The 17,534-nt window shown below is 36.9% G+C and overlaps 1 protein-coding gene across 2 annotated transcripts in view; it reads left to right on the forward strand.

The window, feature by feature from the left end:
* The window catches only part of CA8 (carbonic anhydrase 8), a 99,401-nt gene that overhangs the window by 64,378 nt on the left and 17,489 nt on the right, over positions 1 to 17,534 (forward strand). For both annotated transcript variants that reach the window (XM_037506322.2, XM_037506327.2), the window contains 3 exons: positions 1,807 to 1,855; positions 3,176 to 3,288; positions 16,965 to 17,134. In XM_037506322.2, coding sequence (XP_037362219.1) covers positions 1,807 to 1,855; positions 3,176 to 3,288; positions 16,965 to 17,099 — 297 coding nt within the window. In that variant the 3' untranslated portion in view covers positions 17,100 to 17,134. The remainder of the gene's footprint in view (positions 1 to 1,806; positions 1,856 to 3,175; positions 3,289 to 16,964; positions 17,135 to 17,534) is intronic.

Genomic DNA, 17,534 nt, shown 5'->3' on the forward strand with positions numbered 1-17,534 from the left:
TGGAGTCCATAAAACATCAGTGGTAGCATTCATTTAGGACATAATGTTCCTACAACAGAACAAGCACAAGCTTCTGGATGTCTCCTCAGGGCCGTGTCATGTGGGGAGGAACCTAATTTTCTCAGCAATGATGTTTCATAGCATCTACAAAGTGTTACCAACTAGGGAAGTTCATGTGAGCCTTGGTGTCCAGAGATTTTATTAGGCAGCATTTATATAAGGAGGTAGTGTTTGTGACTGATCTTAGCTAATCTGATTTCTGCTTCAACCCCTCTCTTGTTCCTTCTGACTCTGTCTCTTCTCCCACAGCCCCAAAGTCCTAGCAAAACCAGGCTTTTGTCATAAATCACATTGTCAAGATGAACTCCTCTGGTCAAACTGGTATAGCATGGCCCAAGGCCTCAGACATACAAAAACACTCTTATCTTGTAGTCTGTTCCTGGGACTCAGAGGCTATCACCCAGGAACTAACCAAGGTCAATCTTAAAGACAGGTCTTTCTTGTGGATGTGCTGGATTTGAACAACTCAGGACTGCTGAGTTGAACTTTACACCTATTATTTATAAGAAAGGTGTCAAAATGAAACAAATAAAAATTACAAAAACCATTCTTCAAAACAAATATTTTAAAGAATATTTATTTTGGGAATGAAGTCCAATTAAACCTATATGCACACAAGCCAGGCCTTCTTGAACCAGGCAAGAATCTCTGCTGAAGATCTCCTGAGTAGGCTCAGAATGAATCAACAACCAAGAGAAAGCACAATCTAGTCAAAGAAGTTGGTAGAAGGGGCATAGGGCTGGATTAATTTTTTAAAATTTATTTTAGTTTTGCTATAACATTGTCTGACATCCTTATTTGTGTATTAGAAGTATAGGATCTCCTCTGTCAGGTTTTGTTATCACGCTGCAGCTACCAACAGGACTGCTGTAGCTCACCACCATGATCCATTGTGGTCCCTCCCCTCCTTGCTCTTGCCTCTCCCCCTCCCTTGCTTCTGTAGTAGCCTCAGTGCATAGTCAAATTTCAGGTATGTCAAATAGTCTTTAGAAGTAAGGAGGAGAGATTATGCATAATGCTGCCTGTTGTATCTGCATTAATAGAACCTTACAAGAGATATCCATCTGTCATGATAGGTCTAGAACTTGAGCAACTGGAACTGCACTATTAAAATAGTGATCATAAAGGTGATTCACTGAGTAAGCGTACAAATATTTTCCTTGAAATCAAAATCTAGTTTGATTAATGCTAATTGACATTGAATGTCTTCTTTTGAGTGTCAGATCTCTTTCTCTGGAGAAGAGCATCTAGAATAGATCCTACAGCTGAGTTACCAAATCTACGTGGTATAAAACAAGAAATTGGGAAGCAGGTTATAATGCAAGTAGGTTAGGAGCTGAGCTCAAAACAGCAGGAGGAAGTCATTTCAAGGGTTTGGGGATTTTACACAAGGGTCCAATTCTCTGGTTATGTGGATTTGTTAACTGAAAAGGAAAAGTAGGAGTCAGAAAAGTAGTTGCCATGGGACTGAAAGATGGTAGACAGGCAACTGTTACATTTCATACCAGCAACTATGGGAAAAATTGAACTGTAATAGCAAAATAGTAAGCCATAGATTCAGAGCAGGAGAATCTTGGAACCAACCACTTTTGTTACAATGAAAATACAGAAGATACAGATCTATGAGGGTTCATGATGTCATTCAAAAAAGACTTCATACTGAATTTTTAGCACTAATATGTTTTTAATTCATTTATACAATTTTGGCTTATATGTAAAGATGAGGTGAATTCTTTTCTTTTTCAGGGGAAGTCCAAAACAATACCTTGCTTTAATCCTAACACTTTATTACCAGGTAAGAGTTCATCTGAGAATTGCATAAAATGAGTTTTAACTGTGCGTATAACTGAATTGTTTTATATATGTGTAGTTTTATATAATATATAATATAATTATATATAATATAAAACACTATATATTATTAGTTAATTAAATTTCTGTACCATTCTCTGCTTTAGGTACCAGTTTTATATACTTCTTGAAGGGTTTTCTTAGGGTTATCATTCATAAAAATTGCTGCCTTTTTGTAAAGCATTTGCATAGTAACATAGCCTTCATATACTTCAACATTGATCAGTGAAATTCTTATTCATCTCCAGGGAAATATAAATTTTAATTTTATAAGGTAACATCTTTGCAATGATACTATTTAAATGTTATATAAATATTATTCTAGTTATTTTGGAATGCTTGAAAAAAGTTAGAATTATTGTACATATAATACTCAGAATACAATACTCAGAAAGTTTGTTTTATTCAAAATTTTGATCTTTACCTTTCTCTTCTCTAAATTATGTGCCACTTTTTGGTGTTTCAAGCAAAATCGAATAGGTCGATACAGTGTATCTTTTACTTTTTACATTTAATTGCTTTATAGTAAACAGTTTTTGTCATATATTAAACATTTTGCAGTCATATTTAATCATGAATTCCTCAATATCTAAAAGGTTTCATTAGAGTGATTAATTCTCTCTAAGCATAATATGATATATTAGAAAATATATCATATATTAGAAAATATATATATCTAGAAAATATAATATTTTCTAGACAAGAACAAGGAGGTAGCTAGAACAGAATGCTTGAAAAAAGAGGTATTGAAGATAGACTGCTTGGATTTGAATCCTGGTTCTGCCAATTATTAGCTGAGTGACCTTAGGCAAATTACATAACCCTCTGTGATCAGTTTCTCCATCTGAAAAATAGGGCTAATAATAGGACTCAATGAGGTCTAAATCAGTAAAATGCTTAGTAACACACATGTTTAAGAAGTAAATAAATATTAGGTAAGAATAAGTCAGGTGAATCCTCCATTAAACTTAAAAAAAAAAAGCCAAAATCTGGTGTGCACTTCTCCTTATTAACTATCTTGATTTGCATTTTTATGGTGATGCATTGATAGAAATCACTACAAATAGAAGACTCATCATGTTTTCCATTGATTATTTTCTCCATGATGTTAGTTTAAGAATACATATGTGAGACTCTAGATGAAAATGACATCAGTGTGATGTCATTATTTGGAAACATTGTAATTGTGAAAATAATTGCTGGAATCTTCAAACTTATTCTTAATTAACTTGTCTTTCTGTGCCATGTCCACGTGATTGCACAGATCCTTTGCTGCGGGATTATTGGGTGTATGAAGGCTCTCTTACCATTCCACCTTGCAGTGAAGGCGTTACCTGGATATTATTCCGATATCCTTTAACCATATCCCAGCTACAGGTGAGTACAGTACTTTAAATATTTCTGCATGAGGTTCTGAATTAAAGGTTAAATATTGTTTCTAAAAAAGGCAAGTGTCTGTTTTATGTTTATGTAACTTCCTTTAGATCAGCCACATCTTCAGATGAAAGTTAAATGTCATGAAGCAGTGAAAACAATTAAAAGGTCAAGAAAGGATGAACAAAATCCAGTTATGATCTGGATTTATCATCTGTATTTTAGGAGTTGGCTTTCATAGAGTAAGTTGAAGTCACTGAAATAGTTGGCTTTTGATTAGTCTAGTTATCCCTTTATGTGGGTTTTTCCAGGCACGCAGAGGAAAAAGATCTTGAATGTAAAATAAGAACACAGGTTATTTCTGTAAGTCATATGTGGACTTTGTAATAGTTGTTCCTTGGCTTGCACAAGAATATTCTGTATGGAGAGAGGTGAGGGGTCTAGAGAAAATGCTTTGGAAATTTCTAGACTTTTGGTCACCTCCCTCATACCTTGTTCTCTGCATCAGTGCTCTAAATGCTAATACTTGGTGTATGGAGGCACTAAGGTGAATTGTCGCTGGAATGTTAGCTGTTGGAACATGAGGGGACATCACTCTGATGTGTTTAAACAATGATTTTGATATTATTACAAGAAAGGTACTGTAAATATCTCCTGTTCTCCAGGGGTCCTTCTAAGGAATGTATTCTAGAAGGTAGTATTTTCTCTTCATAATCAACCTCAAAAGGTTTGGAAAAAACTTTAAATAAACCAAGTATCCATTTGAAAACTTTTACTATACCCCTTATTGTTTTACAAGAAGTTCAAGTTTACTAACTACCCAGTAAAGCCTTCTTTTGTTTGTCTATAAATCTTTAAATTCCTATTTCAACATTTAACAGTTTCCTCTCCTTTTTCTAAGGATTAATTTTAAATGTTGCCTATTTAGCTTCTCTATCCTTTCATTGTTTCATAAACTTTGATCATATTACCTTTGGGCCTTCATATTTTTAATGTAGCAAATCTGAATTGCTTTATTTGTTCTGACAAGAAACTATTCTCAAGTGCCAACTGGGCAGAGAGGATACAGAGGATTAAAAGACAGGCTTTACCCTCAAAAAGTTCACCATAGAGTTGGGGACACAGACTATTGTTCATGTATGTTAAGACAAGAAAAGTGCCCCAGAGACACGTAGGGAAGACACCCACCCAGGCTGGAGGGGCAGGGGTGACCCAAAGAGTCATTCCTGAAAAATATTGGGAGTTAGTGTAGTGAAGGAGAGGGGAGAAATTAGAAATTTGAATCTGATGGTAAAGATACAGGTTTGGACTAAATGGGTAGACTGGTGAGTGTAAGATATTGCTGTTTTCCATAGCAGAGAATTAAAAAGAAAGAACATGTTTTATGGAAAATGTTATGACTTTATGGTTGTAAATGCTGAGAGTTTGAGATGCGTTTGATACATCCAAGAAAGGATGTAGCTGATGGTTGAAGTGCAGAAGAGGACATCCTTCAGGGAGAGAAAAGAAGGGGTGTATAGAATTTGGGGAGTGGCAACAGGTAAGGGGTTGTCCTTTAGGAATGAATTAAAAAGTGGGAAAAGTCAGAGATAAATGTGATATCTGGAACTCACTGGAAGTGTGAGACTTAAGATGGAGGAATAGAGAGAGGAAGAATTTTAGATTCTGCACAGACATTAAATAAAGGGCTGCAAAGTGGTTATTGGATTTAATCACAAGGAAAGATCTCGGGCTTAGCAATAAAGTAGAAGCAGCTTAGGGTCTGTGGTCACAGTCATTTATCATTACTTTAAGGGTAATTTCCTAAATATAGAACAAACCTTTCATTGAAGAATAAAAATTTTCTCAATAACCACAATATTTATTTATTAAAAGTCAGGATTAACCTTGCTAAGCCACACAAAAGAAAATGCTGAATTCCACTTAGAATTCTAAGGATTCTCTTGCTAGCAAAGCATTGGGAATGTTAATGTTGAACTATATTGTGACTGTTTGCTGATGCTCTGTGAACATGAGCTCTAGTGTTCACCAGTGTGAGGCTAACATCCAGAGGCAAATCATTGTATCTCTAAGTCTGACTGGTTTCAAAGAGGACTTGACTTTGTAGAGTCCCTATGAATGAACCCTTGACAAAGTCTAACCCTAACTCACTAAGTCATATTCTTTGATTATTGAGAAATAGCTGTAGTTTCCAAAAGGGAATCCCAAACCGAAGGAATCTGTACTTAAAGTTATAATCTCAGCTGCTGTTGAAAATAGATGACTTTCCAATTAGCTGAAGGAAAAAGATTAAGATGCTAATAGCACATAACTCCATTATAGCATCTGTTCAGAGGGCAGAGAAGTTAATGCACACACACACACACACACACACGCACACACGCACCCACAGGCATGTCATGTAGTTTCAGAGAAAGCAGAGGAAAAACAGAGAAGGTCCACAGAGGGCAGTAAAAGTGAGGGGAAGTAAAGGGAAAAGATGAGATTTTACCATCTAGACCAGCAGTTAAAGAGGAAGAGAAAGGGGAAGTGAGGATACAAGGAGAGAGAGGAAGTCTGATGACTAAAGTAACAAAAGGAATTGCTGCAGTCTCTACATAGCTGATTATATTGAGAATTGTCAAACTTTATATTGAAGAAAAAAATGTTTCTTCCTATACCGTAGGCTTAATGTGTATAATTAAGCTGCTGGGTATTATGGGAACAATTAGTAGCTTGAAGCACATCATCTTCCATGGGATAATAGCATCTGTGCTAGTATCAATAACGAAAAACTCTAAATCGTGATGCCTTTCCTATGAAATGCACAGCATCTGGATTCAAGGAGTAGTAGTCTTCTACTGAAGTGTAGTATTGAGGGTTAAACCTTTTGTGAACCATTTACAACTTCCGAGTATTGTAAACTCTAGAATATGTACCTGGAAGCATCTGCTTAGTTGAATTTTTCATATTATTCCTGGTTAGTATACCATATATTAGTAGAAAATATGACCAATAGATTTGAGTGAATGTAATTTTCTTTTATTTGTTGTGATCCATTATTATTACTTTAAAATGGTATAAGCATTAGGAAGTGAAAATTAATTTTTTTTTCAGCTGGATTGTTACTTTTTTTTTTTTAAGATTTGTTTATTTATTTATACAAGCACTGGGTACAGTCAGAAACGTGGGAGGGTGAGAAAATTCACCAGAACCAGTGCAAGGAACAGAACAGGCAGACTGACAAAATACACTGCTGAGGGGAGCAGCGGGCGTGGCAGGAGAGGTCTGTCACGCCATGTGGGACCCTCGCCAGTGGCCACGGATTGAACCGGCACTGCAGAGGCTGCAGGCAGCTTTGTGGCCCAGCGCTTAACTGCTGCGCCAGCAGGGGAGGCCCTGGATTGTTACATTTGGATGAGATTTCAAGAACAGAATAAAACTCCCAAATTTTATCAAATCTGACAGGAGAAATTGTAAGAAACATTCTGATTTTCCAGTTCCCAAATGTGAACATGATTCAGAATTGATAAAATGTGGTCTTTGATGTAGTGGCATATGTATAGATATAGTGGTATATGTATAAATACATATGCACACACAGCATGCACACACAGAGAAATGGATTGGTCATTAAGTTTTACTTTCCTTTTCCTTATATTTTTACCCCCCTCTTTTCTTGTATTTTCCCCTTACTTATTTTCCCCTTTACCTAACTATTTCTGTTTCTTAATTATTTTCTCAAATTAGATCCCCCCCCCCTTTCTCTTTCAACTTCAGGGCACATCAGTGAAACAAAGGAATGTAAATATATTTATTGTTTTTCACTGTGTGCATATATAGTATAACTCTGAAAGCCATTTTTAATTTTCTCTTTTGTTTTCATTTATTTTTTTAAATTAAATTTTATTTTTTATATTATTTTATATTTTATTTTTTACATCATTGTTCATTTTTAAACAATATTTGCTTCCCCCCTACCTCCTCAGATGTAGTCCCCATAGAGTTTCCTTCACCAATGCACCCGTGCACCATCACCTCAGTCCCCTGTGTTCCTCCATCCCTCCCTTTGATCCCTCTTCCTCCTCCTCCCTGACAGTATATCTCTGATTTATAATTGTCTATTTTTGCTTTGTTGTGTTATGTACTGTTATTATTTTTTTTAACACTGATGTCTTATTGGGTTCCCCTATATTCCTGCTATAAGTGAAACCATCCGATATTTTTCTTTTTCCTTCTGGCTTATTTCACTGAGCATAATTCCTTCTAGTTCCAACCATGTTGCTGCAAATGGCATGAGTTTATCTTTTTGATTGCTGAATAATATTCCACTGTGTATATATGCCAATTCTTCTTGATCCAGTCATCTATTTTTTGGGCATTTGGGTTGTTTCCAGGTTTTACCTATTGTAAATAGTGCTGCAATAAACATAGGGGTACAAGTGTTCTTTTGAATCAATGTTTTTGTGTCCTTTGGGTAGATCCCTAGTAGTGGAATTGCTGGGTTGTGTGGTAGCTCCATTTTTAGGACTGAGGAACCTCCACACAGCTTTCCATGTGGTTGAACCAGTTTGCACTCCCACCAGCAATGTAGGAGAGTTCCTTTTTCACTACATCCTTGCCAACATTTGTTGTTGCTTGTTTTTCTGATATGTGACGTTCTTACTGGTGTAAGGTGGTATCTCAATGTGGTTTTAATTTGCATTTCCCTGATTATAAGGGATGTTGAACACTTTTTCATATGCCTGTTGGCTATTTGAGTTTCCTCTTTGGAGAAATGTCTTTTAAGTTCTTCTGCCCATTTCTTGACTGTATTGTTTATTTTGTTTTTTTTTTTTTTGAGTCATGTGAGTACTTTGTATATCTTTGTGATCAGTCCTGTATCAGTTGACTGGAGTGCAAAGATTTTTTTCCAATTTAGTGGGGTGTCTCTCTGTTTTGGTAAATGTCTCTTTTGCTGTGCAGAAGCTTTTCAGTTTGATGTAATCCCAGGTGTTTATCTTTTCCTTGACTTTCTTTGCTTTGGGCGATGAGTCTTTAAAGATGTTATTGTGATGTATGTCTTGTAGTGTTTTACCTGTATTTTCTTCTATATAATTTATGGTTTCAGGTCTTATGTCCAGTTCTTTTATCCATTTTGAGTTTATTTTTGTGCACAGTAAAAGGTAGTGGTCTAGTTTCATTTTTTTGCATGTGGTGGTCCAGTTTTCCCAGCACCATTTATTGAACAAACTGTCCATGTTCCATTGCATATCTTTGCTCCTTTGTCAAAGATCAGTTGTCCATATAAGTGTGGTTTTATTTCTGGGCTCTCTGTTTGGTTCCATTTTCTGTGTATCTGTTTTTGTTCCAATTCCAAACTGTTTTAATTAGTATGGCTTTGTAGTATAGCTCAAAGTTTGGATGTGTGATACCTCCTTTCTCCTTTGTTTTCATCAGTAGGGCTTTTGGCTATTCATGGTTTTTTGTGGTTCCATATGAATTTCATCAATATTTGTTCTATTTCTTTGAAGAATGTCATTGAGATTTTTATTGGAATAGTGTTGAATCTGTATATTGCTTTTGGGAGGATGGCCATTTTAATAATGTTAATTCTTCCAATCCATGAGCAAGGGATGACTTTCCATTTCTTTGTGTCTTCTTCAATTTCTTTTAACAGTGTTTTATAATTTTCTTTGTATAGGTCTTTCACCTCTTTTGTTAGGTTTATTCCCAAGCATTTGATTTTTTTGGTTTCAATTATAAAAGGGATGGTTTTCTTGATTGCTTCTTCTTCAGATTGATTGAATATGTATAGTAAGGCTACTGATTTTTGTGTGTTGATTTTGTATCCTGCTATTTTACTGAACTGGCTGTTATTTTGAGTCATTTTTCTGTGGAGTTTTTAGGGTTCTTTATGTATATTATCATATCATCTGCAAATAGTGATAGTTTTACTTCTTCTTTCCCTATCTGGGTTTCTTGTATTTATTTCTCTTGTCTTATTGCCTTGGCTAGGACCTCCAGTATTATATTGAAAAGCAGTGGTGGGAGAGGACATCTTTGTCTTGTTCCTGATATTAAAGGAAAGGCCTTCAACTATTCGCCATTGAGAATAATGTTGGCAATGGGTTTGTCGTATATGGCTTTTATCATGTTAAGGTATGTTCCTTCTATCCTGAGAATTTCAAGGGCCTTCATCATAAATGGATGTTAGACTGTGTCGAATGCTTTTTCAGCATCTACTGATATAACCATATGATTTTGTTGATGTGTTGGATTACACTGATCGATTTTCGTATGTTGAACCATCCTTGTGTCTGGGATGAATCCCACTTGATCATGGTGTGCTATCCCTTGATGCATTGTTGGATTCTGTTGGCAAGGATTTTGTTGAGGATTTTTGCATCAGTGTTCTTTAGGGAGATTGGTTTGTAATTTTCTTTTTTGGCTAATGTTGGCTTTGTAGAACATATTTGGTGGTATTCCTTCTTTTTCAATTTTTTGAAAGAGTTTATGTAGGATAGGTACTAATTCACAGCTGAATGTTTGGTAGAATTCACTTGTGAAGCCATCTGGACCTGGGCTTTTGTTTTTGGGGAGTGCTTTGATTACTGCCTCAATTTTGCTGCTTGTAATTGGTCTGCTTAGGTGTTCTATTTCTTCTTTGTCCAGCTTTGGATGATTATATTGTTCTACGAATTTGGCTATTTCTTCTAGGTTGTTGAATTTGTTTGCATTTAAGTGTTCATAGTAATCTCTCATTATTCTTTTGATATCTACTGAGTTTGTTGTGATTGCTCCTCTTTCATTTATAATCCTATTTATATGTGTTTTCTCCTGTTTTTTCTTTGTGAGGCTGGCTAGAGGTTTGTCTATTTCGTTTATTTTTTCATCATTTTTAATTTTTTTTGTTTGCCTTTTCTTCTTCCTTTCTGTTCCATGATTTTCTACATGTTGAGAAACGGGGCCCTCATAGCTCCACCAGGCAGTTGCCCATATTTGGCACCTGGGACCTGGGTATACCCCTGGTCCTAAGTGGCTGAGAAGGTCTGATCATGTCCAGGACTCAGCAGCAGGCCTTTTTTTCTTTGGTAGTTGAGGGGCTATTATTATAAAGACCAAATGCTCATCATGATCATTTTTGAAAATGATTTCAAATGATCTGGAACATTTGTGGTACATTTTTTTTTTTTTTGTATCTGTGATTCTCAAAGAAGAGTGTGCTGCAGCATCTCCTGGAGGGGTTGTTAAAATACTCATCACCCCTGGAAAAATCCCACTCTGTCATGGTGTATTACTTTTTGATGCTTTGTTGGATTTTATTGGCTAGGATTTTACTGAGGATTTTTGCATCAGTGTTCATTAGGGAGATTGGCCTGTAGTTTTGTTTGTTTGTTTGGTTTTTTTTTTGGGTATGTGTGTGTGTATGTGTGTGTATGTGTTGTCTTTGGTTTGGTATTAGTGTAATGTTGACTTCATAAAATGTGTTTGGTAGTGTTCCTTTTTTCCCAATTTTTTGAAAGAGTTTGCATAGGGTAGAGCTTATGGATTATGCTCAGTGAAATAAGCCAGAAAGAAAAAGAAAAATATCAGATGGTTTCACTTATAGAAGAATATAGGGGCACCAAATAAAGGATCAGGAAAAAATAATAAATTAAAAATAATCAAAAATAATAATAAATTAAAAAAACAGACAACTATAAATCAGATATTTTGCAGGGAAGGGGAGGGAGAGGGATCAAAACAGGGGAGGGAAGAGCACAGGGGACTATGGCGATGGTGTATGGGTGATTTGGTGGTGGGAATTTTACAGGGTCTACACCTGAGTGAAGAAAGCTTACATTGTACAAAAATGAACAATGATGTAAAATATAAATAAATAAATTTAAAAAAATAAAACACTCATTGATGGTTTCTACCCCCAGAGTGGCTGATTCATTAGGTTTGGCATAGGAACTTAATCCAGGAATTACCCTTTGAGAACCAATGCTTCTGATCAATCTTCATTTATCTTCATGTATAGCTTAGATCCACACTCTTAACACCAGGATGCTTAGTTTGTGAAGGTGAGTATGTTGGACACCACTGCTCCAGTCCTGTCCAGTGGAAACATCATGGGAACCACACATATAAAGGTATATTTCCTACTAGCTATAGTAAAAATGTCAAAATTAATGGGTAGAATTAATTCAAGTAGTATATTTTAACACACATCCAATATATCACTTTAACATGTAATCTATAAGAAATCATTGATGAGGTTATTTTATCTTTATTTTCCTACAAAGCCTTACTTTTTTTCTTTCATTTTTTTTTTTTTGAAGTCCTACTCTTTATTTTCCATATGAAGAAGCAGACCCTGAGGGGCAGAGGTCACTGGCATCACCTAGGCTATGGAACTATTTATGATAAGAGATTTAGACGCGAATCCACCTCTCCAGACCCCCCAATCAGATCATACTTTTGTTTTCTATTTTCCCAAATGTCCTTTTCTTGATCCCGGTGATATCGCCATTTACTGGTGAACACAAGAAAGGTGATGCATGAGGGGGACCCACCAACTGAAACTCTTTCCTCATATCTTCTGGTGCTGATTACAAAGCCCTACTTTCAGTGTACATTCTGCCCTTTGAAGACATCTCTATTCAGACTAGACTGATGCTCAGTGGCCACACAGGCTAGTGAGCTCTTCATTGGACAGTTCAGTGCTAGGATTTTCTCTCCTGAGAGAACTCCTTTCTCCCTTTCTCAAAAGGTGTTATTTTAGGCACTTGTGGGAAACTTTGTATTTCTTTAGTGTCTACCATAATAGAGTGCACTTCCCCTGTGGTCATGAACTCTGTAATCTCTAATTCCTGAGTAAGTTTTGCTGTGGTGGATCATCAGTAACCACCCTAAAGTGATGAAGAGAGGACAGTGGCAGAGATCAGGCCTGGGAACTGGAATAGGAGGAAGCGTACCATCGTGGTTACTAGGGGGAAGGAGGTTCTCTTTTCTCAATTCTTCCTCAAAAATACTGAAAAGATCTGATTAATGAGTCAGTGACAGAGTGACAGTTGGTTTGTGGGTGAGAGGCCAGTAAGAAAGAGGGAACAATGATTTTAGAAAGTTAGAACATGGATAGAAGAAAAGGAAATGGCTACAACAGGCTCTAGTACATGAAAGTTGGAGACTCATGTGTTACATATATGTCACATGTGTGTGTCGTGTATATAAATTTCACTATGTATACACATGTGGGCTGTTTTAGTACAGTTTGCTTTTTTGACTCTTATTTGATTGACATCATAGGAATTATATTACTCTAGTTCTTTGTCTAGGAAGAGAAAATAATACGTGAATACCAATTTTTACATGTTATTTTTTTCTTTTAACATGAATACACATAAGATGTAGGTCACGATAAGTCTATTTGAGAGTGTGTACAGGAACTTGGGAACTTCTAAAATCAGTGCCAAGTTTCAACTGCCCCTTTAAATACACTAACACAAAAGCAGTTTTAAAGCTGACCTTTGAATGAATAATCTAGTTTATGAGTCAGTGAAGATTGGAGTGAATATCTTAGACCAGTTGCATTGTAACCTGGCATCCATCCAAAGTTATTGCCTTCAGAAAATGATGATTTGTCCCTGAACTCTTGCACCACTGTCCTCTCTCTCTCTTTCAAATTGGTTAAAAACTTGTACCATCTTTAAGTAGAGTAGCATTAAAAATCGATGAAATCTTATGCCTTGAGATAATGTTATATAGTCTCTGTACTGCCCTGACATTTGAATTTTTTGAAGACTTTTATCCTGAAATATTATTCTGCCCATTTCTCACTGTCCTTTCAGTGTGGTTTAATGCAGGCTGTTCTTGAAACCATTTGAAGTGAGTGAAGGGTTTTGAGGGGTGGTTACTTCAGAAAAATTGGCATTTCAAAAAGATGTGTTTTTCCCTCAATCTCTGTTGATGTTTGAAGTCTTCAAAGTGTTGATATGATCAGAGAAAAACATTTCTTGTGAAATGGTTCTCTCTAAGAACGTGGTGATTTGAGACAGACTGGCTGTTGATTCACATCATCTTTTCTAGAAGAATCTGTTTTCACAGAATGTGCCTTGCTAAGACCTAGGGCTTGAAAATTTTGTCTTCAGTTCAGAATATATAAATATAAAATTAATCTAGCTTTAAAAATGGTTAAAAATCAATAAAATGAAGTATTTCTTGAAATATGTTTAGGCTATAAAGTTTCTTGTTCACTACTCATAAGTAACCCTGTTAGATTAGAGAGAGATTCTAATTGCAGCTGTTACCTACAAATACATGGGAAGTGAATGCTAGGGGACATGACTCTCAATTTTCTTTTTTAAAAATATATTTAATTATTTATGCATACAAGAACTGGGTTCTAGGCCAGAGGTGTGGGGGGTGAAAGGATTCACCAGAGAAAGAGTGGGGAGCAGAACAGGTGGGTCTGCTGAAATACACTGCTGAGGGGAGCAGCGGGCGAGACAGGAGAGGTCTGCCCCGCCATGTGGGTTAGCTCCCGGGCCAGGGATCGAACTCATGCTGCATTGGCTGGTGATAACTTGATAGCATTGAGGCTTTAACACCTGTGCCACCAGGGAGACCCTGACTCTATACTCCTTCAGTTAATTATTTCAAGTCTACCTTTGTATATAAAATTATAGCAAAACTGGGGAGGGAAGAGCACAAGGGGCTCTGGTGATGATCATGGGTACTATGGTGGTGGGAGACCTATGGGGACTACACCTGAGGGGAGAAATAAAATACTGTCCAAAAACTAACAAAGATGTAAGAAAATTAAAAAAAATAGTAAATTTATATGAAATAACAAGCACTTACTTTTGGGGGAAAATTGATCAAGTCAATCAAACAAAAAAATTGTAGTGAAATATTTATCTCAAACAATCCTAATGGTTTGACTCCAGAAGTTGTGGTAGTATTTATCATGCCCTTTCTTTGAGCTTGGAACCATGCTAAATGATTTTCATGAACTAGGTTATTTAATTCTTACACCATTCTTTTGAATATTGCTGTTGTCATCTCTGTTGTACACGTTTGGAAACTGAAGCTTAAAGAGATAATGTAGTTTGGCAGAGCCAGGATGCGAACTGGCCTCTGGACACAAAGCCCATGGCCTTCACCTTTATATTTGTTTATTTGAAAAAGCATGGGGCTCTGATTGGACAAGTTTTTCCCACTTCATACTTGAGAAACCTAAGTAAACCTACATTTCACAAATAACTACAGGGAATTATGCAGTCTTGTCTCTGGAAATTTTTCATATTCAGCGAACAATAGGTGCTCCCCATTCTGATCACTGAGTCCTAAGAATGTGAGAAAGTCTAATGAAAAACTACTCTGTAGATTAAACAGCTAACTGAAGAGCTACTTGCTTGTCTGATTGACACTTATTTATAAATTCTGAATATAGGTATTATATATAAAAAAAAAAACAAAGCAATCACTGTTGGATCAGACTTACCTAGTTAGGGAAATCAAAACAGTATTTGGAGGCACGGAAAAATAAAATCTTAGGTCAGATTTCTAACCTGGATTGTAATCTAACAAACCATTTAAACAAACCATTTTTCCCCAGCTCTATTTCCTGTCATGTTATGAGTAGACTGAATTAGAATCCAACGTTTTTGGAATCAGGGATGCTTTTCTTGGGAAAATGTGCATATAAAATTTTGTGTGTTGTTCAGGGGGCTCATGGGCCCCTTTAAGTCTGTAGGGATTTCTAGACTTTTATTAGAACCCCTGAATTACCTGATATCTTGCATTTCATTTCATTTCAGTTTATGAATGAAAGAATTATACATATTCTTTCTACATGTAAAGAAATGTTATAGATATAACCTTTTTTTTTTTTAAAGATTTATTTATTTACTTATTCATACAAGATTGATTGATTGATTGATTGATTTATACAAGCACTGGGTACAGCCAGAAGCACGGGAGGGTGAAAGAATTCACCGGAGCCAGAGCGGGGAGCAGAGCAGGCAGAAGGACTGAAGTACACTGCTGAGGGGAGCAGCGGGCGGCAGGAGAGGTCTGCGCGCCATGTGGGACCCTCCTCCAGTGGCCGGGGAGCAGCTGGGAAACGAACCAGTGCTGCAGAGGCTGCGGGCAGCTTCGCAACCTAGCGCTCAACCGCTGCGCCACCGGGGAGGCCCTAGATATAACCTTTTGATGTGAACTTTGGATGGATCAGTGATGCTCAAATCACATTTGCTCCGCCTGCTGGGATATATGCCGGATATAGGTTAAATTAAATTGCCAAGGTTTCTGAAGAGGTAGCTGTGGAGCTGGGAATAGAGCAGTTGAACTTGGAATTGATAGATCTACCTAATTTGGAAACTATCTTAACCTCTTGAGCTTCAGTTTTTCCTATTGTGAAAAATATTGTCTGTGTCATGTGACTCCATGGCATTTGTAGGGTAAATGAATTAATCAGACTTTTTGCACCATTAGCCCCTGTGGCTTTATCACCTGTGGAATTGATCATGTTAATGAAGAAGGTGCATGGGCATAGGGCACATGTGGAGTAAGGATGTGCATACATGTGCAAGTATGCACACCTGAGCCAGGAGCTGGGGATGAAAGCTTCAGCGGTGGCAGCAGTGAGGATGAGTGGCATGACTACAGACTTGTGGTCGCATGAGACCACAAGAGGACATGTGAATGAGAAAAACACCAGAGAGCTCATAGAAAGAACATAAAGATTCTTGCATGGAGGAGTGGGCGGGAGGCTCAGTTTCCTGCCTGCCTCCTTGCCTGCCAGCCTCCCTGCCCGGTGTGCCCATGTTCCTGGTTCCCTGTGAGATCATTGAAGCCGGAACAACCCACTGAGGAATCCGGGACTCTCCTTTATCCGTCTGCCCAAATCAATAAAGAACCTGCCCTGTGTCCGCTGGCACTAGAGCATTAAAATAAAATAAGCAACAAAAAGTTTTCTCAGTAAATCAAATAATAAATGGGAATGTGCCTGTCTCTAATTTAAATCAATGACTAGAGGGTCATGTCTGGGTGACTGTGGGTTCTTAAGTTCTGCAGATCTGGCAATCCCAAAGTCGTGCAGTGTCGCTGGTGGGGAAAGTTTCTCAGGAGGTTCTGCAGGAGCCCCTGCACAAGTGGTGGGAAGCCACAGGCCCTGGAGAGGACACCCGAAAGAAGGAGATAAACTTAAATATTGATATTTCTAGGGAGGAATTTGGGTTTAAACTTTTGGAAAATTAGAGGTAATGTTTGAGCCTCTGCTTTTCAAAGGGTGACATAAGCAGCAGAGTGTTTTGATGAAGCAAATCTCTATCCAACAAATTTAATATCTAATGTTAGCATATACTAACACCAAAGTTCATTAATTAAAGATGCACTTGGGAATCATTTAAGATCATTTACTTTTTTGTTCACTCACTCTTATTTGGTTACTGGTGGGTCTAAGTGTTTTTGAGAGAAGTGTATCTCATTTTCATATTTGAAAATATAGTGGGTTCAATGGCTGTTTGGGTTGTCTGGACACCTTGATTCCTTTACTTCTGTTGTCTTCATTTCTCTTGCAGGACTTGTGTCTAATGCCTTTGTGCTGGAAGAATTAAGTCTGTTTTTCTCATTTGGAAGTTTAAATTTTTGCATATTTTAGATCATTATGAAACTCCAATCTTGTTAATATTTGGTAAGTGATTCATCTGTTTTCCTTTTCTTTTTTTCAGATTGAAGAATTTCGGAGGCTGAGGACGCATGTTAAGGGAGCAGAACTGGTGGAAGGCTGTGATGGAATATTGGGAGACAATTTTAGACCCACTCAGCCACTTAGTGACAGAGTCATCAGAGCTGCATTTCAGTAGCCAAAGAGAACAAAAATAAGTCTGTCTTCACCTTGGTATGTGAAGAGTAAGGTACACAGTTATGTAAATGCATCATGTCAAAGTGACTTTCATGGTGATCCTAATAATTTAGCAGTATGAATTTACTTTATTTTTATATAATTTATGACATTTTCAATCCCTGTTACTTACAAAGTCAGTTATATTTTGTATTTCATGCAGTGCTGAAAAAAATCTATAATCCTTATGTTTTCTCACCAGAGCAGCCTTTTATTCTATGTTTTGCTCTAATGTTGACTTTCATAAGAAAGGTGTCCTGAGTCAGAGAAGCAGTAATATGTAGATACTTCTTTAGTACTTTGTTGAACCTTGCAGAGGAGAATAAAGGATGAGGCTAGAACTTGGGGTGAACCTCAACGTTGATTCTCATTGTCTAATGCAGACTTACTCATTTAT

This window comes from Talpa occidentalis, unplaced genomic scaffold (genome assembly GCF_014898055.3).
Source record: "Talpa occidentalis isolate TD23 unplaced genomic scaffold, MPIMG_talOcc4v2.1, whole genome shotgun sequence".
In the NCBI taxonomy this organism is placed as follows: domain Eukaryota; kingdom Metazoa; phylum Chordata; class Mammalia; order Eulipotyphla; family Talpidae; genus Talpa; species Talpa occidentalis.